The 22,424-nt window shown below is 53.1% G+C and overlaps 9 protein-coding genes across 9 annotated transcripts; 5 read left to right on the top strand and 4 right to left on the bottom strand.

Moving 5' to 3' along the window:
• Window positions 1–1,004: 1,004 nt before the first annotated feature.
• On the bottom strand, window positions 1,005–5,165 carry MRS44_006687 (uncharacterized protein; the record flags this gene model as incomplete). Its single annotated transcript, XM_065621852.1, has 6 exons — window positions 1,005–2,654; window positions 2,708–2,933; window positions 3,378–3,610; window positions 3,760–3,802; window positions 3,850–3,984; window positions 4,519–5,165. 6 exons carry the CDS (start codon window positions 5,163–5,165, stop codon window positions 1,005–1,007), a joined length of 2,934 nt encoding a protein of 977 aa, XP_065477924.1.
• Window positions 5,166–5,450: 285 nt separating this feature from the next.
• Window positions 5,451–6,584, top strand: MRS44_006686 (uncharacterized protein; the record flags this gene model as incomplete). Its single annotated transcript, XM_046270201.2, has 1 exon — window positions 5,451–6,584. One exon carries the CDS (start codon window positions 5,451–5,453, stop codon window positions 6,582–6,584), a length of 1,134 nt encoding a protein of 377 aa, XP_046139699.2.
• Window positions 6,585–7,395: 811 nt separating this feature from the next.
• Window positions 7,396–8,902, top strand: MRS44_006685 (uncharacterized protein; the record flags this gene model as incomplete). Its single annotated transcript, XM_046270203.2, has 6 exons — window positions 7,396–7,458; window positions 7,513–7,649; window positions 7,699–7,990; window positions 8,045–8,197; window positions 8,246–8,801; window positions 8,853–8,902. 6 exons carry the CDS (start codon window positions 7,396–7,398, stop codon window positions 8,900–8,902), a joined length of 1,251 nt encoding a protein of 416 aa, XP_046139700.2.
• Window positions 8,903–9,176: 274 nt separating this feature from the next.
• MRS44_006684 (uncharacterized protein) lies at window positions 9,177–10,818 on the bottom strand (the record flags this gene model as incomplete). Its single annotated transcript, XM_046274548.2, has 2 exons — window positions 9,177–10,450; window positions 10,506–10,818. The coding sequence occupies 2 exons, from the start codon at window positions 10,816–10,818 to the stop codon at window positions 9,177–9,179; spliced, it is 1,587 nt and encodes a 528-aa protein (XP_046139701.2).
• Window positions 10,819–11,525: 707 nt separating this feature from the next.
• On the top strand, window positions 11,526–12,049 carry MRS44_006683 (uncharacterized protein; the record flags this gene model as incomplete). Its single annotated transcript, XM_065621851.1, has 2 exons — window positions 11,526–11,856; window positions 11,916–12,049. 2 exons carry the CDS (start codon window positions 11,526–11,528, stop codon window positions 12,047–12,049), a joined length of 465 nt encoding a protein of 154 aa, XP_065477923.1.
• A 1,254-nt stretch (window positions 12,050–13,303) lies between these two features.
• On the bottom strand, window positions 13,304–17,202 carry MRS44_006682 (uncharacterized protein; the record flags this gene model as incomplete). Its single annotated transcript, XM_065621850.1, has 2 exons — window positions 13,304–16,809; window positions 16,869–17,202. 2 exons carry the CDS (start codon window positions 17,200–17,202, stop codon window positions 13,304–13,306), a joined length of 3,840 nt encoding a protein of 1,279 aa, XP_065477922.1.
• Window positions 17,203–18,065: 863 nt separating this feature from the next.
• Window positions 18,066–18,359, top strand: MRS44_006681 (uncharacterized protein; the record flags this gene model as incomplete). Its single annotated transcript, XM_046281863.2, has 1 exon — window positions 18,066–18,359. The coding sequence occupies one exon, from the start codon at window positions 18,066–18,068 to the stop codon at window positions 18,357–18,359; it is 294 nt and encodes a 97-aa protein (XP_046139704.2).
• A 1,593-nt stretch (window positions 18,360–19,952) lies between these two features.
• On the top strand, window positions 19,953–20,603 carry MRS44_006680 (uncharacterized protein; the record flags this gene model as incomplete). Its single annotated transcript, XM_046279278.2, has 1 exon — window positions 19,953–20,603. One exon carries the CDS (start codon window positions 19,953–19,955, stop codon window positions 20,601–20,603), a length of 651 nt encoding a protein of 216 aa, XP_046139705.1.
• Window positions 20,604–20,909: 306 nt separating this feature from the next.
• On the bottom strand, window positions 20,910–22,304 carry MRS44_006679 (uncharacterized protein; the record flags this gene model as incomplete). The annotated part of the gene is made up of 1 exon (XM_046274549.2): window positions 20,910–22,304. One exon carries the CDS (start codon window positions 22,302–22,304, stop codon window positions 20,910–20,912), a length of 1,395 nt encoding a protein of 464 aa, XP_046139706.1.
• Window positions 22,305–22,424: the final 120 nt, after the last annotated feature.

The raw sequence follows: 22,424 nt of genomic DNA, 5'->3' as shown, positions 1-22,424 counted from the left end.
CCCATCAGCCACGACGAGGGGAGTTTCCCCCCTCCAAGTGCAACGCACATGTATGAAATCTATCAACAGCCTGTCTCAAACCACATTGGAGCAAAAAGCGTCTCGCTTCCCGACTAGCGAAATGCTTTTTCTTACACTACTGTGTGACTATCAACCGGAGAAAAGAAAAAAGAGGAAAAACCGCAACCATATCAACAACCTGAGAGCTTGGAAAGCAGTGGCGGACCAACGTTCAACGCCTCCTGCAGATAGTACTTGTTTTGTGAAACAAACTTGTCCCTTTTTTATTTTATTATTCTTTTTTTATCTTTTTTTGGAAGCAAGGCGATGGGGAAGGGGACAACAGGGAATAGGCATGGAGGCAAAAATTCGGTTGTTTGTTAGGTAGTGGGTTCAAATGGATTGATTGATGGGCAACTTGATGTTTCTTTTCGTCATGTAATGTGTGTGCCTTGTGAGAATATCTCTGCTATGAAGCGAGACATGTCGTTATTCAGGCCAGGGGAGCGAAGAAGCGTTGGAAAAAGAGATAGCTTTCAACACCAACACCAACAACAAACTCATCACACGGAAAACTTGTATATACACAGGCTAGCCCTTTTATGTACACTTTACCACCCACTTAGAGCAAGCAAGTAAGGCATGTTGATTCGTCGTGGGACTAAAAGGCAAAACGCAGACAACGAAGAGAGGAAGAAGAAACGCCGCGCTCCGTCGAGGACTGCAAAGAACCAAAAAGGGTACAACACCAACTATAGTTTACCTGCTCTCATCGATCGCTACCCAACACAACAACCTCTTCATATTCACCAAGATATAGTAGATGGTCCCTCACCTCACGCAGGGCACTTTTCTTCCCGGCCTGTACTTGAAGAGCTCCTGCCACCTTTCCTCCGACCAGGCGTCGTGAGCTCCTCTGTTGAATCTTCGGTCCCGATCGTATCAGACCGCCGAGCCAGCGGCGACACTGCAGCCGCGGAAGAAACACTCCCGCTGGAAGAGCCCTACTTCTTTATACCCAGGAAATTTCTCCGCTTCTTCTCTTTGTGGTATTTGCCACCATCCTCTTGATATCCGCTGCTGCTGTGGTGCGAGCTCGGTCGCGGGGCACCGTTGCTGCCGCCGTGTGGATTCAGCGACATGTTGCCCATGGCTGCCGTAGGGGGTGCGTTCCCAGGGCGAGGCTGGGCAGGGAGACCACCGGGAATTGGCCGGCGTGCTGGTCCGCCAGGCTGCTGTGGAGGTGGCTGTTGTTGAGGTGGAGGACGAGGAGGTGCCGGACGCTCATACAGGTGTGCTGGCGCATGTCTCTTGGGCCGTTCCAGAGGTAGGTCGAGCTGTCGCTTGTCTCGGCTCAAGTCGCCAACTTGTCGGACAAAGAGTTGAGGTGAGAGCATGTGCGAGGTTGCCAGGATAATATCGCGGCTCTTCTCGGCACCAACTTCGTAGCATGCACGGCTCTCACTGTAAGTCGCACCTCCAGCCATGAAGACGATGATTCTCTGTCGGTTCTCCGGCGGACGGCGTCCTGCTGCTGCCCAGTTTGGCCGACCGGCGCGTAGGGATCCTCCCTGTGCTATCAGAAGGTCCTCATTAGGGTCCAACGGAGGTTTCACATATGGGAAATGTGTCTGTTCTAGCACGCCTCTTGCGAGAGCATCCAGCATGTGCTTCAGAGCCGGCTCGAAGCGAGCCAGACCGTACTCCTCGCTCAGCTGGGTCGCCTTGGTGTCGATGGGGAATAGGGGCGGAGGAGGCTGGCGCACGTCCTTGAGCTCATGTGTCATGAGTCCGCCAAGCTGCGCAAAGTTCTCTATGACTTGGCATTCTGTCTGTTGGAGGCCCGAATGGGCGATAAGTCTCTTGATATCCTCCTTGATAACGCCGTCCCGGTAGAGAATGAACATGACGATGAGTCGAAATCGATCCGGTAGCGACACGGCCTCATCGTCCAACAGTCGAACTACGGAGTCGAGCACGTTCTTGGGCCTCCGGGAGTCCTCGTCTAGCCCGGTTGCTAGAGTCTGCTCTACGTTGGAAATGTCCATCAGCTTGTGCTTCTGGAATATGTTCATGCATTCTTGCGCCATGGTGAGGTGCAGTGAATAAGCCTCCTTCATCTCCTGGAACTGTGGTAGGCCTGCCAACATGTCGCGAATCGTGTTCAGGTTGGTCGTGTCGGCGTTCTCGTTGGTGAAGTGTGGGTTCTGCGCGAGGAACTTTTGGAAATCGTCCATCAGCTTGGAAATGGTATCCTTCATGTGCCTGTGTCGGTTATCCACCCAGATCTTGTCCTTTTCTGCAAGCTCCATGTCCTTCTCTTCTGCTTCGGGAGTTCCCTCGTTGATGGTGGTGCGGTAGGTGACCTTGTCGCCGTCCTTGATAGGTAGTAGGTCGTGTGCCATGGCTTGGTAGGTGAACTCGTGTACAAGTGGTGCCATCAAATCCATCGATCGGTCCGTGATCATCAGCGTCGCTTGCGGTCGTTGCGAGGGAGGCGGGAAGTTGGTATCCCATTGCGCATAGCCATCCAACTCTTCTTGCACGAATCGAGCCAAGTGTGTGCAGAGGACGCTCGCTTCGTGAAGCGCACCCGTGGGCTTGTAGTATCGAACCTTGGGGTATTCTCCGAGAGTAATACAAAGACCGGCGATCTGTTTTCTAGATTAATGATCAGAATTTGGGTTGGCGCACACTGTCGGCCTACCTTTTGTGCTAGGCTCTTCATATGCTGGGGAACCAGTGCGTTGCATGACGGGTGGTAGAGCATAGGGAAGCTCCAGGGGTCTCGGAAGGTGACCAGATGAGACTCTCGAGGAACAAAGTCGATAAAAAGAGTTTGAAAACCGGCGCGAAGCTGGCGAGCCCCAGGGAAATCGTCAATCTTGCGTCGCAGTGAGGGGTCGAGCAGCCCAGTCCAGACGAGGTAGGAGCTGCGATAGCGTCGCATTTCATAGTCGGCAAGAAGGCAATCGACGGCGAAAGGCTCGGGGAGAGGATGTAGATGGCATCCATCTCAGGGTTTGGTTCGCGACGACTCTCGATGAGCTCGATAGCTAGACGGAAGAGTAAGGTCAGCCAAGAAGCCTCGCTGACAGCGGCCGGGGGGCATTTGGATAGATGGACGGACTGGCGATGTTGTTGTTGAGAATGTCATCTTCCTTAACGACATTGTAAATAATCTTCTTGGAGTTCTCGTCGACGATTAGGCATTTCCACTGGAAGGCGGAGTGTTAACTGTTGAACTTGATAAGCTTGGCGGAGGGATGTTATAGCTTACGTCTCCTCGGGTGATCTGTTTAATCTGCTCCAGAATGGCTGGCGATGCGCGTCAACAGAATGACCTATGGCCATGGCTTAGAGTCAATCAAACGTACCGTCGTGCTGCTCTTGAATGACGGACAGCCCCATGGTGAATGCTGTAGGCGGGCTGCCCCGTCACGTCGTTGGGTACAGAGGGAGGATGCTGGGCGGAAGCTGGAATGGTCGGAATGGGAGTCGCGACAAGAAAAGGAGGAGGTTGAAGAGATCCTAGGATGTCAGACTTGAAACCAAGACCAAGGAGAAGCGCGACAGCGTCAGAGCCAAAGGTGAAGCCGAGCCAAGTCGTCTATGATTAAGTGTCAAAGATCCCAAGTTTGGGTCTCAACTCAGGAGTATGGCGGGGTTTCATTCAAGCCCGCGCCCAAGGCCCATGGATGGCACCTGCGCATGAAGTGGATCCCGGCCTTGGTCCTGGAGGCTCTGCCCTTAGCGCACCCCAGTTGGTTGGCTGGTGATGGTCGCTGTGAGAGTGAGTCCGCTGTAGGACAGCCCGAGGCCCGCTGAAGCCTGCCCCCAAGGACTGACGCTGGGGTGAGCTGTTTGGCTGCGGAGCGGTGTGTGACGGCGCCGCTGCAGCCGATGAGGTCATCACCAAAAGCTTGGGTTAGCATATTTGGACTTCGTTCGAGACTGTAGAGTGAGCCAAGGTTGGCAAACAATCTGTTTGATTTGTATCCGCTATCTACATGCATGAATAATTCAGGGCCCGTGTCAGCTTGATGTTCCGTCTCAGAACAACTGTTTCGGGTTGATATCCATTTCTTTAAACAGATGTGCCGAAAGATACTAGTAGGTACCTCTGACGTCTGTAGTGAGCGAGTGCGTATGGGCCACCACCATGTATAATCTTGTTTGTTAGCCCAGGTGTTGTTGATAGGACATTTTATGGCACTGCCTATGGGTATGAATCAATACCTAGGTATCCATCTCAATCCAGGACAGTGGCGACTCACATCTCATAGACTTAAGTTTGCTTGCATCCCTAGGTAGCGGTGAGTCCTACCGGACTAGATGCAGGTCCTCAGCCGCGTTACGCAGCCTCCACCAGTTCACGGATAGTTCATACCTATCGGCACCTTCAGCCAAGGCATTTTGGCAGTCCCGCGACACACGATAGGTTCTTCCGCACCTCATGATGTTGGTTTGCATCCAGCTTGGCCTTATCATCTGTCACTTCCGTCTCCCCTCAGGTACCTCTCAACATCGACCCTCCCGTAAATCTCCCCTTGTAGTCGTTCATTCCGTTGTCGTTCCTTTGCTGCTAGTTGCCGCATCTCCTTGCGATTTAGCGGTTTTGGTTTCTCTTCCTTCTCTTTCTTCTGAATATGCTCTGGCACGGTTGCGCCGACTCCCAGAGTATCCTCCTTAGCCACCACCTTGATCGGGTACCGCATGCCTTCGCCATCGCGGCCGAGACCTTGCCGGGCATCCGGATCCCATCCTTGTGACTTGAGAGCCCGCAGTCCCATGCGGGACCGGTCAAGAGCTGAGGGTGGATGGGAGTGTTTTAGTGAGACCTGGTGAGCCATGGATGCTTCATGAGGCTGGGACGTAGAGTTGACGGGGAGCTCGCAGACAGGGCATATTTCAGCTGTCTCCTGGGTAGACTCCTTGGTATCGGGCTCAGGCTTCAATACGATACTGGCGTATAAATCTCCGATGGACGTATCTGTCGCTTTCGCAGGCGTCACGGTTGTTGTGACACCAGCGTCTGGATCTTGCGCGGGGACAAACTCAACCCGCTTGCGCTTCAACCCTGCACCAAAGGCGCGCTTGTGATGCAGGGGAATATCCTCTTCGTCATGGCTGTCATCAGAAGCGTCGTCTCTGAATCGTTGCATTTGACAGTGACTCCCGTCGTGAGCGGTGGCGGATGGTGGTGTTTTAGGCAGGGACTTGAGGCGCTTGAGACATGGGTTAATTGGGTGGTTGTTGTCTGACCCGAGGAGAGTTTGGTACCTGAGGCTTCCACTCTGGAATGTTCAGCCTCGAAAGTGAGACTGCTTCTTTCACAAACCCAAATCAGACACCAAACCAGCATTTCATCGAGTTTAATCGAACCGATTAATTGTACGATATTCATTGATCAACGAGACGTTTCTTTGCGATAGCCAGCTTCTTCCAGCATGGAGAACCAGCAATTGACTCCAGAGCCTTCTCCCCACCTCTTGCAGCTCCCATCTCGTCCATTGGACTTTACCCTCAGCGACAACTTGCCTCCCCTTCCATCGGACTGGGACTTTCTTCCCCAGCCATCTACGGCGCCGTTTCCTTTCTTAGACCGTCTCCCCCCAGAACTGTTTCACATCATCATTTCTCAACTTGACCTCGCCTCTCTCCATGCCCTCCGGCGAACCAATAGACGAGCTGCCGAGCTGCTCTACTCCCATTCCGAGTACAACACTCTCATCACCCATGCTTGGGATGCAGTCCGCGGCGCTCTGTGCATCGATACAGCCAAGATTATCACCTGCAAGCAATTGCACGAGAAGCTCTGTACCGAAAAATGCGACGGCTGTGGTGATTTCGGCGGCTATCTTTACCTACTCACCTGCAAGCGAGTGTGCTTTGTCTGCTTCTCTGAAAGGAAGCGCTACTTTCCTGTGCCGCCAAGCCTCGCATGTCGCAAGTATTGGATCAGCAGCGAGGTCGTCGACACGCTGCCTCACATGAAAGTGATGCCCGGCGTATACTCACCAGCCCGTGTCGCCAGTGTCGAGTGTGTATTTGTTGACTCTGAAAGCGCCCTCAATGCCGGTCTCGAAATTCACGGGTCATCCGATGTCATGACCGAAACTGTCATAGAGAAGGAGATGGAAAGGATAAACGAATATTCTCGAAGGCGATACGAGGCGGCATTCTCTGAGGAAGATCCCAAGCCTTTCGTTGAGCCTCCTGAAGTCTTCCTCTCTCGATGCGATGAAAGAGTGAACAATCCGCACCGCTTTTTGGCCATCGTTCCGGCGCCGTGGTTCAACAAGTCGAAACAATTGACGGAACAAGGCTTCCACTGCATCGGGTGTGAGGACCTGGAAAAGATGCCTTTTCACCACCGACGGAGATTTACAGCGACCTCATTTGAGGAGCATTTGGAAGAATGTGGCGAGATCAACCAGGGAAAGCATACCAAATTCGGGTCTGAGAATGATCAAAATGAAGACCAAGGCGAAGACCAAGGCGTAGATCCAGACGACGAGGATCCGCGAATGCGTAACCTGGGCCAACTTGAGATGATGGCATTGTTTAGGTTATGGTTCTGAGCGAACATCAAGTATCCTTCTCAGCTGGACAAGACATTCTGCCAAGATGGATGGAGCGGCACTTGAGGTGCTTCAAAAACAGCACATGTCAGCAATTTGCAACTCAAAGCCAAGTGACGTAGTTGGCTCCATTTACGGCCATGCAAGATCGGCCGACCTGACCTGGCACCACATTATCCTTCTCTTAGGCTTCTCGCAACTCGCTTGGAACGTTCCATGCATTCTTTGTCAGGCAAGCCACCTGCTTCCAAAGCCAGGGCTTGATGCCGACTCATGCGAAGCTGAAGGGTTGAATGGGTGGCTTGCCGAACCACCGAAGGCAGTATCCCAATCAGATACCCTGTACACTCAACAGGAGGACCCGTTATTCCCGCATGCTTTTCGGCCTTCGCGATGATATCGTCAAGACATGTCGACAGGGGTGTTATTTCGCGTTTCGGTCTCTATTTTCGCTCTTCGGATCTGGTTCTCGCTGGTACTTTGCTATCTAAGCATCAACGCCATGAGCGGAAAACATGTCACAGCCCCGGAAGCCGGAACATGGCAAACGCCAATTGTCGTGCCGTCTAACCGCCCAGGCTAAACGTTGCGTCTGGAGGAAATCGGAATGGCTTGCACGGCTACAACAAGCATAATTCTCCCTGTGCCATTGTGTGATAACCCACCATGGATCTGGGTATAAGTATATCTGCCTCTTCGTCCACATTCGACATTCTCAGACCAGTCTACAATTCTACTCAGCACACAAGTCTCGAACAAAGACCTCGTACCCTTTCTCACTTAGAACCCACGACCAACTTTCGCTTTCACCATGTCGACAACTGAAATACCCAACGGCCATCGCAAGGTCATTGTCAACACCGGAGCCAAGAATGTACGTACATGAGGATCACAACGATAAGACGACCCAGAACACTTACAGCTTCAGGTCTCTTTCTATACCCCCATCCAGGATCCTCCCGCGGGAACACCATGGGATCCCCAGCCAGAAGGCAGTCTCTTCTCACCTCTCAAACTTCGAAGCCTCACTCTCCGCAACCGCATCATTGTGTCTCCTATGTGCCAGTGCGTAATCTTCGACATCAACTCGAGAGCTATACTAAACTTCGCTTAGGTACTCCGCCAAGGATGGCTACATGACGCCCTGGCACAAGCAGCACCTCGGCAGTTTCGCAGCTCGTGGTGCTTCACTCATCATTACTGAAGTCCACTCTGTCTCACCCGAGGGCCGTATCAGCCCTCAGGATGCAGGCATCTGGGAAGATGGACAGATGGGGCCGTTGAAGGAGGTTGTCGAGTTTGTGCACAGCCAAAGCAGCAAGATCGCTATCCAGATGGGACATGCTGGAAGAAAGGCGAGCACAGTCGTGCCTTGGCTTGATCGCAAGGCCGTGGCCGTCAAGGAGGTGGGATAAACAAGACAATTGAACTTGCAGAGGACACATGCTAACCTGCTCTAGGCCGACGGCTGGCCAGACGAAGTTGTCGCACCGAGTGCCATTCCTTTCAGTCCAGAGACTTTGGTCCCCAAGGAGATGACCACAGAGGACATTGCCAAGTTCAAGCGGGACTGGGTTGCCGGCGTCAAGAGAGCACTCGTGGTTGGCTTCGACGTGAGTCTTAAGCTCTTATTCCTTGCCAATCAGTACTAACAACTATAGGCCATCGAGATTCACGCCGCTCACGGCTACCTTCTCAACTCTTTCCTCTCGCCAGCCTCCAACCAGCGAACAGATGAATACGGCGGCTCTTTCGAGAACCGAACCCGTCTTCTCATTGAAATCGTCCAACTTACTCGCAATATCGTCCCTGCAGACTTCCCTCTGCTAGTCCGCATGCCTGGCACGGACTACCTTGACTTTGACCCCTCTTTGCCACAGTGGCATATCGAGGAAGCTGGAAAGCTAGGCAGAATCTTGGCGGGCGAGGGTGTAGATCTGCTCGACATCTCGGGCGGCGGTCTGGACAGCCGACAGAAGATCACCGCCGGCCCTGGATATCAGGTCCCCTGGGCTGCGGCCGTGAAGAAGGCCGTTGAGGGAACAGGGATCCAGGTGACTGCCGTGGGCAGCATCACTTCCGGGAAGCAGGCCCAGGGCTATTTGAGCGATGGCTCAGTCGACGCCGTGCTGGTTGGCCGTGGGTTCCTCAAGGACCCCAACCTTGTGTGGCACTGGGCTGACGAGCTGGATATCGATATTCATGTCGCGGCTCAATGTAAGTGTTTGCGGTCTCTCACTTTTCGAACTTTGCTGACTGAGTTAATAGACGGATGGGGCTTTGGCATGACCCGTACGCACCGACACAAGAGGCATTGAACCTGGAACTAGAGTGCTTCGAGTATCATGGTGTTATTGGTAATGATCTCGTTTCTTGATAAAGGGGCGTTTGGTATAGAGGATGGCTGTTCTGGGTTAATGGAATCTCACATGATAGAAAGATAGCAGATAATTTGACCACATTTCAGCCAGCAGAGGGTGGTTGTTAGTTAAAACCTACTCATGAGAATAGTTCAAAGCCTAAGTAAGCAAGGGAAAGGCCGTGTATATTCGTTGTCCTTCATAACTCGTAACATATCCAGAAATATTCAGCTCATGCATAAGCACTATTCTTCCGCCGCATAGCTCGCACCTTCTGCTGCGTCCTCGCTCTCTGCAACCTTTCATCGTCCATGGCCTGACGCCATGAGCAGTCAGAGGCAAACTCGCATGTTCTACACTTGAAGGCCTCCTCTATATCAACACCCTTGGCCCTTCGCTCGCCTCGCCACCAGGCCATGTAGTTGGCGAGGAATGCGTCCAATGCTTGTCTAGAAACGGGGAAATCGTGGACGTCAATCTCTTGACCATCACTACGATGGACGTATTGGACGCGGAGCATGTGGCCGAGGGTATGTTCGCCGTGTGGAAATGTGAGATCCATCTCGTGCTCGACGAGTGGTATGAGCTCCCGTAGGGTCCGATACTGTAGTAAATCGGGACCAGCTGATGATGAGCTCCGGTAGCTCGATGAACGGTGATCCTCTGCGGCCGAAACCTCCGCCTCCGAAGCGTCCACGAATATCTCATCGTGGAGGCTGCCGACCTGAGCGATGAAGGTGTCTGAGAAAGTGTCGTCGGGGTCGAGGCCGTATCGCCGGAAGACCTTGAGGAAGTTGAGCCTGCCAGCCGCCATGTCGGACAAAAATCGATGGTATAGTAACAACTGAATCTTGGCAGGTCTGATGAGTGCGTTAGATGGGGGAGCGTATGAGCCCCGGGTTTTGACGTCTGCGAGATAGACTTTTGGACCGCCATGATTCTCGCCATTTTTGGGTGGGAAGTAATCCGTTAATGTCGTCTGTTGGTAATTGCTCTGCGACTCCTGACTGGACAGCTCCTCTTCGAATTCGGGATTGGGATTCTCATAGCTGACGCTGTCAATGATACCATTCACAAGGTTGTCATCAACCATGCCCCAAACTTCAAGTTCCCGGGTAAGCCCGGTGTCTCGCAGGGTTCTCAGGCCTTGAACCAAATTCCAGAGTCGAAGTCCAAATGCGTCTTCCTTGGTCATGATATCGATCTGGACTGTGGTATGGACCTCATCTTCCAGTTTTTGGTGGACCTTGGACCCTTGCTTCATTGCTGCCGTCCTTGTCCTCCGGCCGCCTGGTAACCGGGTGAGGGTGTACCAATACTGTAACTCACACCAAGCACCTGAAGTGAGATCGCTGACTGTGAGAGGCTTCTTGGGATACGAGCGAAACCGCTGTAAAGGTGAACGGCCGTCGTCAAAGGGATCATCCTCGACGGAGTCAACCTGTGGTCCCGCTGTGACGGTTGAGTCAGCTGACCTGGACTCTAGGTTGGACAACGCTTTGGTGACTAGTCGCTTGGGTCAGTTAGTGTGACGAAGTCCCATGGCGAGGTCACCACGTACGATCCGGGTAGAAAACCTCTTGCTCGAGAATGGCCGTTGATGACAACGGCGGTGGCGTAGGGAGGCTTGGCCGAGCATAGGAGGCTTCCCTTGAGGCCTGGATATCGCCATGACCAAGCGCTGGGCGATTCCTGGCCTCTTGGGCAACAGCCTGACCGCGAAGTCTGCCATCTGGAGCATCTATCACCGTTATGCTCGCCTGCTGCGGCTGTGGAGGAGCGGGGGCGTCCTGGTGCGAAGTGAGCTGGAGCAGCAACTCCTCTTCCTCAACGGAGAAATCATAGCCAAACTCGTCATCGCTGTCTGGCGTCATGATAGCCTTGGCCAGGGCATGCGATGATGAATCATGGAAGAGCAAAGAGTCTGGCGTGTCTAGGTAAATTGGGGAATGACGCGCGAGAGAACCACGGAGTCACGTGGAGAGGGTGTCGTAGGACAGGCAGGTACACAGGAATCCAGGCACCAGCTGCAGGAGCAATCCAATCCCAAAATAGTAGGACCTCGACGTTTTCATCACTAGCTACCTCAGGTATTGGGTGCCTTGAACAACGAAAACGGTCACGTCGAAATTAGACTCTGAGACTTTTGTGTGTTTCTTTTGAATAAGTGACGGAACATGCCTTACCCATCCCTGTTTTCAGCCTCGAACCACCAGAAATAGCTGCTGCCGCCCCAAGTTCGCCTTGACCAGAAAACTAGCCCAAGACGCCTTGCCGCTGTAAATACGAGCATGGCAGCCTTGTGGTCCAGCGCCTATCCCCTCGCTGCGCTCTCCTGAAACCCGCTAGAACCTCGTGCACTGCACTGCGCTACAGGAGTGGCTTGGCTGCCTGCGACCGACCGACCACGCTGGCCCGTTCTTAAACGGCCGGGGGCATACACTATCCGAGTCCTAGACTCGCCCTCCAAGGCAGCAGCCAAGTACAAAGCTTTCCCGGGATCCCTTCAAGTCCAATCGCTAGGTATCGAAATATCTCCAAAACTTACCCTCTCAAGAAAGTCAATACCTCCGTCTCCGCAATGTCCAACGTCCTCCGCATGCGCCGCCCCACCACCCCCGGGCCCGGCGCCGGACATGGCTCCGGAGCCATCAAGCCAGACGCCGCGGACAAAGAATCGCCAAAGGTTACCTTTATGACTCTTCCAACCGAGATCCACCTCGCTATATCTCGCATGCTCATCTACCCGGATGCCCTCTCCCTGAAACACACCAACGCCCACTTCTACAGCCTCGTCGACACGGGCGTCAACCTCAAGGTGGAATGGCTCGTGGAGAGGCGGAGTCTACACCTCGAGTGCCCCAACGATAGGAGATGTGATCTGGGTAGTGATCTTCGTTTCTGCCGCGGCAGTGTCCCGTAAGTTCGCACTCTACGAACAGCTTCTGAACATAGCTAATTGCCATCATAGTCTGCTTATGCAACGCCGGCGAGAGCACATTGAATGTGAATCTCGGCCAGGCCTTGGTTGTCTCGTATACGGGACAAGAACATGCTCACATCGCTCAGCATTCAGCAGGAGGTTACCTCGCTGGTTGCAAGTGAAGCTGACGATAGAGGTGTGGTGGATAGTACTCGCTATGGTACCTATCGTCTGCTGCTGGGTGTGGCTGGCCGAGTTTCTTTGAGTTGTCCTTTGGTCTCAAGTCTTGTTCTTTGTTATATTAGCGGTTGTTTTTATCATTACGGGTATCATACGGCGTTGGTCACAGACGGTGGGAAACAATCATAATAGTCACGGTACAGAGAAGGCACAGGAGCACTTTGTTTGTTGTACCAAGTAGTAAATCAATTTAGCGAAAAGTAACTAATAACCGTTTCAAGCGTGTAAATGGTGTTCAGCAGTGGCTGATTGTGCAGAATAGCTCCCTATCCTTTCAGTTTCGATGCCAAATAACGCCAACATTCAAATATCATTCAGCTCAAACACGAAGCGATCTACCTCGTGAGACGATTCTCAATTTCAAAACCCCCAGCATGTTTACCTACCGTGAGTAGTTACAGAGGAAGTTTTTTAGTAAGCCGACTTGTTCGTACAAGCAGCGTTGACGCACACCTGCAGATTGTCAAACGCCAACCGACCCCCTAAAACACCAGCCCACTGAGGTCGTATCTTCCGGGTTCGATTATGCTCATCCTGGTCTTTTTTAAGAACCGGTTTCTTGATGAAACATATTGGTACTGTTCGACGTGGCGAGCCTACGTGGCGACCATGCCAGCATAAGACAACGGCTGCTGCATCTGGCCTCATGAGAAGTAGTATAGTGTGGAATCACGTCGATGCATCTCGTAGCTGTCTGATCTTTCTATACTGCCAGTCATAGGTTGACACGCAGTTGGAGATTGAGACACGTCAAATAGTTTGTAGGCGTATGTAGTATTGAAAGAACGAGTCCAGGTCGGATAACACTGTCGCAGACTAAACTATCATGAATATCTAGACACTCGGTAAATACGCCCCTAGGGACGAGAACGAGGCAAAGGGCAGACAGACCCCGTAAGCCCCCTGAACAGTGCTCATCTCCCTCCGCCACTTCACCGCCAAAGGAGTCGTAGTCGTTGAAAAGGATGCCCCGTGGTGCAGGACATGAGAAGGGTACTGGTTGAGTATAGGCGTCCGGAGAGGCCTTCTCTGGTGATGGAAAAAGCAGCAGCAGCCGGTAATGACAGAAGCGTAGTACTGGTTCAACTTCAAAAGTGATGGCGAGTTATACCCCCATCTGTAGCCATGGCGGTTCCGGTCGGAGTTAAAGGAGAGTTGACGGAACGTGAGCCATAGGCATCAACAGTCATCTCCCTCTAGATCTTCGACCAGCGCAGGAGCACCGCAGCCGCAATGACTGGCAGAACGCTCACCAACTCGCCAAGACCAGCAAACTCGGGTGGAATCCTCGCGTTGACAAACGCCCCAGCAGCCAAAAGGACTGCAAAGGTGTTGTACACGAAGCTCCACAAGAAGTTGAACTTGATGCGGTTGACCGACTTTCGGCTGGCATTCATCATGGTCAGGATCCCAGCCAGAGATGGACGCATGAGAACAACATCAGCAGCAGACTGCGCAACATCAGTACCCTCGTTCATGTGCACGCCAATGGTGGCTTGGGTCAGAGCAACAGCGTCGTTTGTACCATCGCCGCAGAAAACAACAACAGGCTTCTTTCGATCAGCCTCGTCACCCAGAAGAGTTTGGATATAGTCCTTCTTGTCGGCGGGCGAGCTTCGAGAGCGAACATGGTCACCAGAAATACCCAGTTTGGCTGCCAGAGCCTGGACAGCTCCATCGTCATCGCCAGAGACCAAATGGACCGAGATACCACGCTTCTGCAAGGTGTCGACAGTGGACGCAGCGTCAGACCGGAGTTCATCTTCAAGGCCGTAGACCGCCTTCAACTCGTTGTCAATGGTAAAGCAAAAGACGGTATAGCCCTGAGCTAGCATCGGCAGAACAAGGTCATGGTTCGACAGTTCCAACCAGCGAGAATTTCCAGCCCGGAGTTTCTGTCCCTTCAAAGTTGTTTCAACGCCCTTCCCAGTCAGACTCTTGGGCTCAGGCACAGTCCATGCCCTGACACCCATACCCTTGAGGTGAGCAGTAACAGCAACTGAGACGGGGTGTCGGCTGTTCTCAATGAGACCCAAGAGAGGCCCAAGGGCATCATCGTCAAGGCAGTCCTGTACAACGACAGAGAGTTTTCCTTGAGTCAAAGTTCCCGTCTTGTCAAACACAACATGTGACGTCTTGTGGGCGACTTCGATAGCATCCGCAGACTTGAAGATGATGCCTTTCTCAGCTGCGACTCCGCTGGCAATCACGATGACCATCGGAACTGCTAGTCCGATTGCGCAGGGGCAGGAAACAATGAGAACGGTGATGGCATACGTGATAGCCTGGATAGTAGCCTCAGAGCCATTATGACCACGAACAGTAATACCAATCGCAACCCAGATGACGAAGGTGATTATTGTCAAAGTCACCACCACAGGGACAAAGTAGGAGGCAACCTGGTCTGCCAAATCCTGTAGCTTGGGCTTTGAAAGCTTAGCTTCGTCAACCATGGCGGCAATGGCGTTAATGGTATTGTCGCTAGGTAGGCGATTGAGACGAACAGTCATTACTCCAGACCCATTGATAGACCCAGCAATCACCACAGACTTGGGGTACTTTTCAACAGGTCGGGACTCGCCCGTGAGCATCGACTCGTCGACTTCCGAGGAACCTGTGATGACTGTTCCATCGGTAGGAATTCTAGAGTCTGGGAGGACCTTGAAGACATCACCATGCTGGAGAAGTCGAGCGTCAATCTCACGCTCCGTCTTGGTCTTTTCATCAACGAGGATAGCTGTGGAAGCCTGGAGCGAACGGATTGAGATGGACTCGACAGCCCTCTGGCGAGCAAGAGCCGCAACCCATCGGCCAACCATAATCAGAGTCACAAGGAGAGTGCTCGTCTCAAAGAATTGGCCGGTCGACAGTGGATTCCCGGCGATGAGGTAGCCGAAGGAGACCACAGAGAAGATATAGGCGGCGCTAGTGCTCAGAACGATTAGCAGATCCATCTCGATGACCCTCGAGAAAACGAGAGCCTTGATCGCCTTGGGGTAGAAAGGACCTGCGACGACAAATTGGACAATGGTGGCCAAGGCCAGCGAAGCCGAGGAGTAAGCTACTTCTCTTTCTGGAATTGGAGCCCAGGCCAAGACAAGAACAGGAATCGTCAAGATGGCAGAGAGAAGTGTCATGTATCCAACATGACGAACATGCTTACTGCCAGCCTCGAGAGAAAGGTCGCCATGGGGAGGGGCAAGTTGAATAGGAGGGCCCCAAATCTTCTCGGCGAGGTCTCGAGCTCCAACGATCTTGGGATCAAATGCAACTCGAACAGTTTCCTTGTCCACAGGAGTCATCTCAAGCACGCCTTCTGGCCAGGTCTGGCTCATGAACTTGGAGGCATCACCAGGCACGATGAGATCAAGGCTGGAGCCGTTGTTCTGGACTCTCTCGCACTTGAACTCGGTGGTTCGTTCCAGATGTTTGATGACTTCTTCGACCGAGCCCAGACGGAGGTCAAGGTTGAATTCGGCGCGAGAAAGAACAAGGCTCGTCTTGAGGTCCTTGACAGCGAGGACAGTTGCGAGAGTCCGGTTGAGCTTGGTCTCGCAACCAGTACAAGTCATGCCAGAGATACTAAGAACAACATGTTCTTTCCCGGCTGCCTGATTCTCGACATCGATGGCATTGATCGGGGCCTTTTCAATCTGCAGAGAAGCATCAGGCGGACCAGAGGTGCAACAGTCATCCTCGCAAGAGCCTCGGGGGCCGTCAGGCTGCTTTATCTCGCAACAAGAATCGGCACAACTAGCCTTCGAGGAGACGGTAGCTTTGCTTGGCGGCTTACAACAAGCATCAGCACAGGCGGACTTGGGTGGCTCTTTGACAGGGACAGCCTTTGGCGTGCCGCAACAACCTTTCGCACATCCACCAGCAGGTGCCTTGACGGCAGGTTTGGCATCAGAGCAGCAAGACTTGGCACAGCTAGACCTCTTCACGATGGGGGCTTCATCGGGCTTGAGCTGTGCGCAACAAAGGTCTGCGCAACCATCGCTAGCGGAAGACTGCTTGGCAGGCTTCTCAATGGAGCAGCATGATGCAGCACTGCTCTTGACAGATGGGGCTTTGGGCGGCTTGTCCTTAGAGCAGCAAGAGCCGGGGCATTTCTTGGTGTTGGGGTCCCTGTCAACGCTGTCCTTTGCAGGCTCAGAGCGAGTGCTACCAGACTTGGCTGAAGAGACAATGGGGGCTTCGGCCTTGGAACAGCAAGCATCGGCACAACTGCTCTTTGCAGGAGGCTCCTTCGAAGGTTTGCCACCTGAACAACACGGCTTCGAGCAGCTATCCTTGACAGGCGGGCTCTTGATTGGCTTGTCTTTGGCACAGCAGGAGCCAGCGCAAGCACCCATAGGAGACTTCTTGACGGACTTGCAGCTGTCAGAGCTCTTTCGCAAGCGAAGGCGGTTCTGTGCAGCCTGGTCCTTGGTGACAGTGCCGGTGCTGCAGCAGGAGTCTACCGAAGTACGGATGAGAGAGCGAGTCGACGACTTCTTGGAGCACGACTTGGCCCCGACCGACGGGCGGTCACGGGTCTCGCAGCAAGACTCTTGACCGAGGGCGATGAGAGCACGGCAGAGACACCCGAGGGCCTGGAGAGTTGCGCCGTAGCGATCAAGAGCAGAGAGACTATGCTGGCCGCATGCCTTGCCGTCGGTTGCTCCATTGCAACCGGAGCTGCTGGTACGACCAGTGGCGTCTGACAGCGAGGTTAGCAAACGCTGTTGCCGCTGCTTGCTTCAAACGGAAGCCACTCACCCTTTGATTGGCTTGTCAGACCGGCAGCACTCATCTCACACTCCCGCATGGCGATGCGGTCAAGGCAAGATGCATCACAGCAGGGGGAGATTTTGCCGCGGCAGCAATCCGGCGTGTCGGAGTCGTCGTTGGGTTTTTCATCCGCGCAGCTGCCGGAAGCGCAGCAATCATCCGCCTCTTGAGGGACGGCATTCCCCTGGCTGGTCTCGGATTCTCCGTCATCGCAGCAAGAATCCTGGCAGCTGGCGTTGTCTTCGACTTGAGCCGGAGCCTGTGTGACGACGGGCTCAGGCGCCGGGCCTGGGTCAGGGCGCGGACAGCAGTCGCACCCCATGGTTGAAAAGGAATTTCGAGCTTATTTGCAGTTCAGATTTGGTGAGTGATGTAAGAATGTTGTTGTCAAGTTAAGCATCTCCAGAAAAGCTCCCGGCAAACGAACATGGGTATCGCTAGCCTGCCGTCTTCGGAGAGCGGCACGTGAATGGCTGCATTATCGCCAACAATGAGGAATAGTAAATGCATAAGAAGTTGATGGATTTAAAACATATTTGTAATGGGTGTAACATTGCTTCAAACTTCAATGCAAGTGGCCTCGTTGGAGGCAATTGTCCTTTCATGAGCCTGACTTCAACATGAATCTTGAGAGAATGAACCTTGTTTTGTCGTGTCTGATCAATCAAACAGATAGCAAGCGATAAACAAGTAAACCTGACGATATGAAACAGTTTCTCTTGCTAGCTATTCTTAGTTTCACTGGTGACCGGAAGCTTGTTGCCAACTTATTCAAAGGGTCTATAGACCCTACTTGCCCAGTTGTCATAATTCTTCACCTGTAACTATCCGGACAGAGACCTACAAAAACTCGACAAAGGTGTATTATGCCAAGTGAATCGATTGAAAATAATGGATGTTTGGTGACAAGAGCTACGTCGACCCGAGACTAAGCAGTGACCAAGGCGCTCAACATATCCCAAACACCACGTAGGAATTTCGGGGAGCTGCAGTGAAGGAGCGTTGGCATTACATTCACTCCAGCGTTGGTATATAACACAGGCTTTGGAGAGTTTCCTGAGATATCCCATCCTTCAGCTTTACATTCCTCGCCAAGCAACACCAAGCCCAGCCGACTGTCTTCTCTTCATCCCACAACATCCCCATCATCAACTCACCCACTTAAGTCCATCTACCTACATCAAAATGGCCTCCCAAGCTACCATCAACCAAGCTTATGTCCCCCTCCTGGACAGCTTCCTCTTTGTTTTGGACAGCCACATTGAGGATCTGCTCGTCCGCCTCAACAAACTGTACCAGATCATTGAGAACCTCCCCGCCAACCAGACTGAACAGCACACTCGTCTTGATCTTCTCGTCAAGCAGTGCAGCCTCGAGGCCGACTGGGCCCTCAGAATCTTTCGCAGCTATACCATCATGAAGGAGGCTGCTTCGCCCATGTCGGGGAATAGGCACGCCAACAGGTTCCGGGAACTATGAGTCTCAACTACAGCTACGCACCGGTCCCGAGAGCAACACACTAGGGTTTTGGCCTATATTTATGGATCATTGGCACCCCTAATGGCAGGAACGTGATGTCACGAACTCCGGATACTGGCAGGATGAGTAACTGGGAAATCGGGACGATTATTTAGCCTACCTCCTGAGACAGGGATGGGCTTATCCTATATCTAGCTACGAATACATCAATCGTTGCGAAATCTCTCTCTCTTTAAAGTCTCATCATACTGCTGAAACTCTTCATAGTTTTCTATGGCAGAAATATCAGCCAGTGCCTAATCTCGGGAGTGTGCATGTGCCTCCATCGCTGGGCACGCCTTCATGATAATAGGGGCTGAAGAGCGGCAACGTACATTAGCTCGACTTCTCCGCCAGTAGTCTACCTCAGGGCGTATTGTCTCCCGGTGAGGGATGCAGGATCCAAAAGAAGACACCTTATGCACATGTCCGGTTGCTCTAGCAGCGAAGAGCATCGTTTGGCCAGGGCATCATTGGCCGATGAAGATATGCCAGCTACCAGATCACGCACATAAATAACTTTACGGCAGATTTGCCAGGCTTTTACCATGCCATTCAAAAAATAAATCATAGCTGCATCCCCGAGTTGTGCCCTGCTTCCTGTACCGATCACTCTCACAATACAAGCTCCAAACCAGTATTCCCTCCTCACCACACCTAAAACATCTACCCAAGCCTAACAGTGTGAGCCCAGGTCTGCGTCAACATGGCCCCCATCATATCTCGTCAGCAAGCGACACCACCAAATGAGACACCTTCTAACCTCTATCAACAAAACCTCAACTCCTTAGCGACGACCATTCGTGAGGTACAAAACAAGCTTAGCCACGTCGCCGATACCATCAGTCAGTTAAACGATAATCTGACAAAGCTTGACAAGGAGGTGAAGAAATTGGCATACATGTTGCCTCCGGAGGGAGAGAAAAGACTGGAGCCTCGCCCAGCAATGTGATTGAGGATCAGCAGACGGGTCACGACTTCAAGATGGCGGCAAACGACTAGGGCAATGTGAGAGATGGGGCTGGCAGAAGAAATGGACGAGGGGCTCATGGGAAAGGAGAAGGAGCTCGCCGGTGGATATCTTGGTCAAGCTGGGGATGGAGAAAAACAAGGGGTGGAACAACGAGGGACTTTAAGATGAACTCGAGTGCAGAAACACTTCTCACAACACAACTGTCTCGAATTTATCATTTTTCGAAACCTGGAAACCAAGAACAATCTCTAATATCAGTACAACCCATCTCATGCCCTTCTATATCCTTGCCTTTCTCCATTGAGAACACATTCAAAGAACAAAGGTCTCGTCGTGATAAACACACACAAGATCGAAAACCTGAACAATGCCATTATTTCGTTCATCCCCAAAACCGGACATTGAACGGGCCAGAAAGTACCTACTTGAACCAAAATTGCCTTGACTATAAATACTCCCATCACCCCAGATACTTTCCATCACCTCACCACTTCTCTCCACAAACCTAGCAAGGCGACATCATCTTGCTCACATTGACACATCTTTCCCACTCAGCAGATTACTTCTTTTCAACCAAGATCATGTCTTCATCCAATATCACCAATTGGCTGTCTCGAGTCGTAACTGGCCGTGACACGCCTGGTCGCACCCAGCCCAACCGCAGTGCTGAACGTAACTCGGAGGACGAGGGGGAAGATGTGCCCACCGTCGGCGCCATCCGTCTAGACGATCGTCCAGACAACTACTATCTCAGATCGAATTATCCTCCTTCTGAAGATGAGGGGACAGCCCCCAGCATCCCCTCCCGCGAGACTGGTAGCTCTCCGGGACTCATTTTTACTCCTTCTTCATCGTCGAGAGCCTCGACTAACAACTCGCAGGTCAACCTTCAAGAACGGCGCCGTCAGCGACTTGGCCGTCGATTTGACGAACAAACGCAGACGACTCGTGAATTGAGCCAGCAGCCTGAGCTGACCATCCACGAGGAGGTCATTCGTCGCCAAGAGGCTGAGCGAGCCCTCCAAGCGGCCCGCGCCGACCTCAAGGCCATCCATGAAAGTGTGGGCTCCATTGCGGACCACATTACTCTGGTTGTCCAAGCTTTGAAGAAGGCTGGAAAGGAGCCGACGGAGGAGAACATGGAGAGTGCTCTGTCAGAGGCTCTGAGTGTGGGCGAGAGACTCACTGAACTCCACGCCAACATCGGGGACACTCTCCAAGATGAGAAGTGAGGAGATCGAGCACAACTCTCTCCTGTGTACAATACTTTTGGGCTTTGTTTTCCCCTCTGGCGGTTGAGAAAGATGCCGATTCCTTATCTAGGGCAACTACACTTCCAGCCTGCTTCGGCCAAGTGGCCAAGATAGGGTGAGTGACTCCTCCTGGTTGTATTGCTAACATCTCGAGTAGACAACAGAGTCGCCGAGTAAATGGGTAACCATAAAAAATAGACTCATATTTTCTTTACAGTGTCCATATCGTCCCATTTTGATTCAACAAAGAAAACGTGAAATGTTGCTATAGCTGGTCTAGTTTCTCTACACCCGTTCTTTTAACTCCTTCTTGATCCTCGTCACAGTGCCCGCTCCACCATAAGTCATCCCCGTGTAGATCATGGCCACGCTGGCACCGGCGTTGAGGATCTTTTGCGCCTGCTCGCCGTTGGTGATGCCTCCCGTGGCAAAGATGACCTTCTGGGCGCCGCCCGCAGCCTTGAAGGACTGCGAGTCCAGCATCTTGCGGTACCGCCCCACAAGGTCGAGAGTTCGGCTGTACATGGCAGGGCCTGAGTAGCCGCCTGTCTCCATGAGAGCAGTCTGCTCCTTGGCAGTGAGCTTGACACCCTCGGGGATGACTCCAGTCCTTCGCTTGGTGGTGTTGCCAACAATGACTCCGTCGACGCCGCTCCGGTGAACGGCCTGGACGATGCCCTCCATCTGAGAATCCTCATCCTCATCAGGCGAGACCTTGACCATGACCTTGGGTCGTTGCTTTCGGTCAGTCTTGGCAGCCTCCTCGACGACAGCACTCAAGAGTCGTGTAAGGGGCTCGGTAGCCTGAAGATCGCGCAGACCGGGGGTGTTGGGGCTGCTGACGTTGACGACCAACACATCGGCGTAGCGGGCCAGTCTTCGCACGCAGTAAACGTAGTCGTCAGCCACAGCCCTCTCATCTCGCTCGTCTGTCTCCTTGTTCTTGGCGATCTGAACAGCCAGAAGTCGACCCTTTCGCAAGCTGCCGGGAGGAACGTTGGCCTCGCCGTTCAGAACATCCTTCTCGGTGACACCAATGGATCGGGCGTATCGTCGAAGTCGGTCCCGCAGTCGGATAGCCATGTCGTCCGCTCCACGAGAGTTCAGGCCGTATCGGTTAACCATGCCGTCGAGCTTGGGAACACGGAAGACACGGGGCTTAGGGTTGCCTTCCTGGGGGAGGGGCGTGCAGCCACCAACCTCGACAATACCGGCACCCAGGTCAAACAACGCATCAGGGATCTCGGCATCCTTGTCGAGGCCGGCTGAGATGCCAATTGGGTTCTGCAAGTCGGTGCCGAACACGGAGACGGAGAGCTCGGGGGAATTGAGTGTCGTGTCGCGCTCGCGGGGGTTGAGGTTCAGCTCGTAGAGCATCTTGAGCGAGGAGGTACCGGCATGGTGGGCGTCCTCAGCATCGGGATACACCCAGCGCAGCACCGGGGGGACGACCCATCGGTGGAAGAACGCTCGGGTATCTGTGGCATATAGGTACGAGCCGTAGAGGGCGGCGGCGGCAGCGGTGCCGTAGAGGACGGCCTTGAGCACGTCTCCTCCGTCACCGGCTTCGGTAGAGGCATAACGGCGCTGGACCACGGGCTTCCGGGGCAGGGCGGCGCGCACCGAGGGAGCCCGGGCGCCGGAGGCGGCGATTCGTGATCGTAGGAGAGCGGCGGACATGGCTGGGAGGTGATGCTGGGCCGGGCCAGCTCCCAATGGATTCTCAACGACGCGCGGGAGTTGGTTTCGGGTGAAGCTTCAAAAAGGCGCCGGACAAATTGTCGCCTCTGAATGGTTGGT

The sequence above is a fragment of the Fusarium solani genome (assembly GCF_023522795.1).
Source record: "Fusarium solani strain SB1 chromosome Unknown bctg00000003_1, whole genome shotgun sequence".
NCBI lineage: Eukaryota > Fungi > Ascomycota > Sordariomycetes > Hypocreales > Nectriaceae > Fusarium > Fusarium solani.
This window is presented reverse-complemented; position numbering and strand designations above follow the sequence as displayed.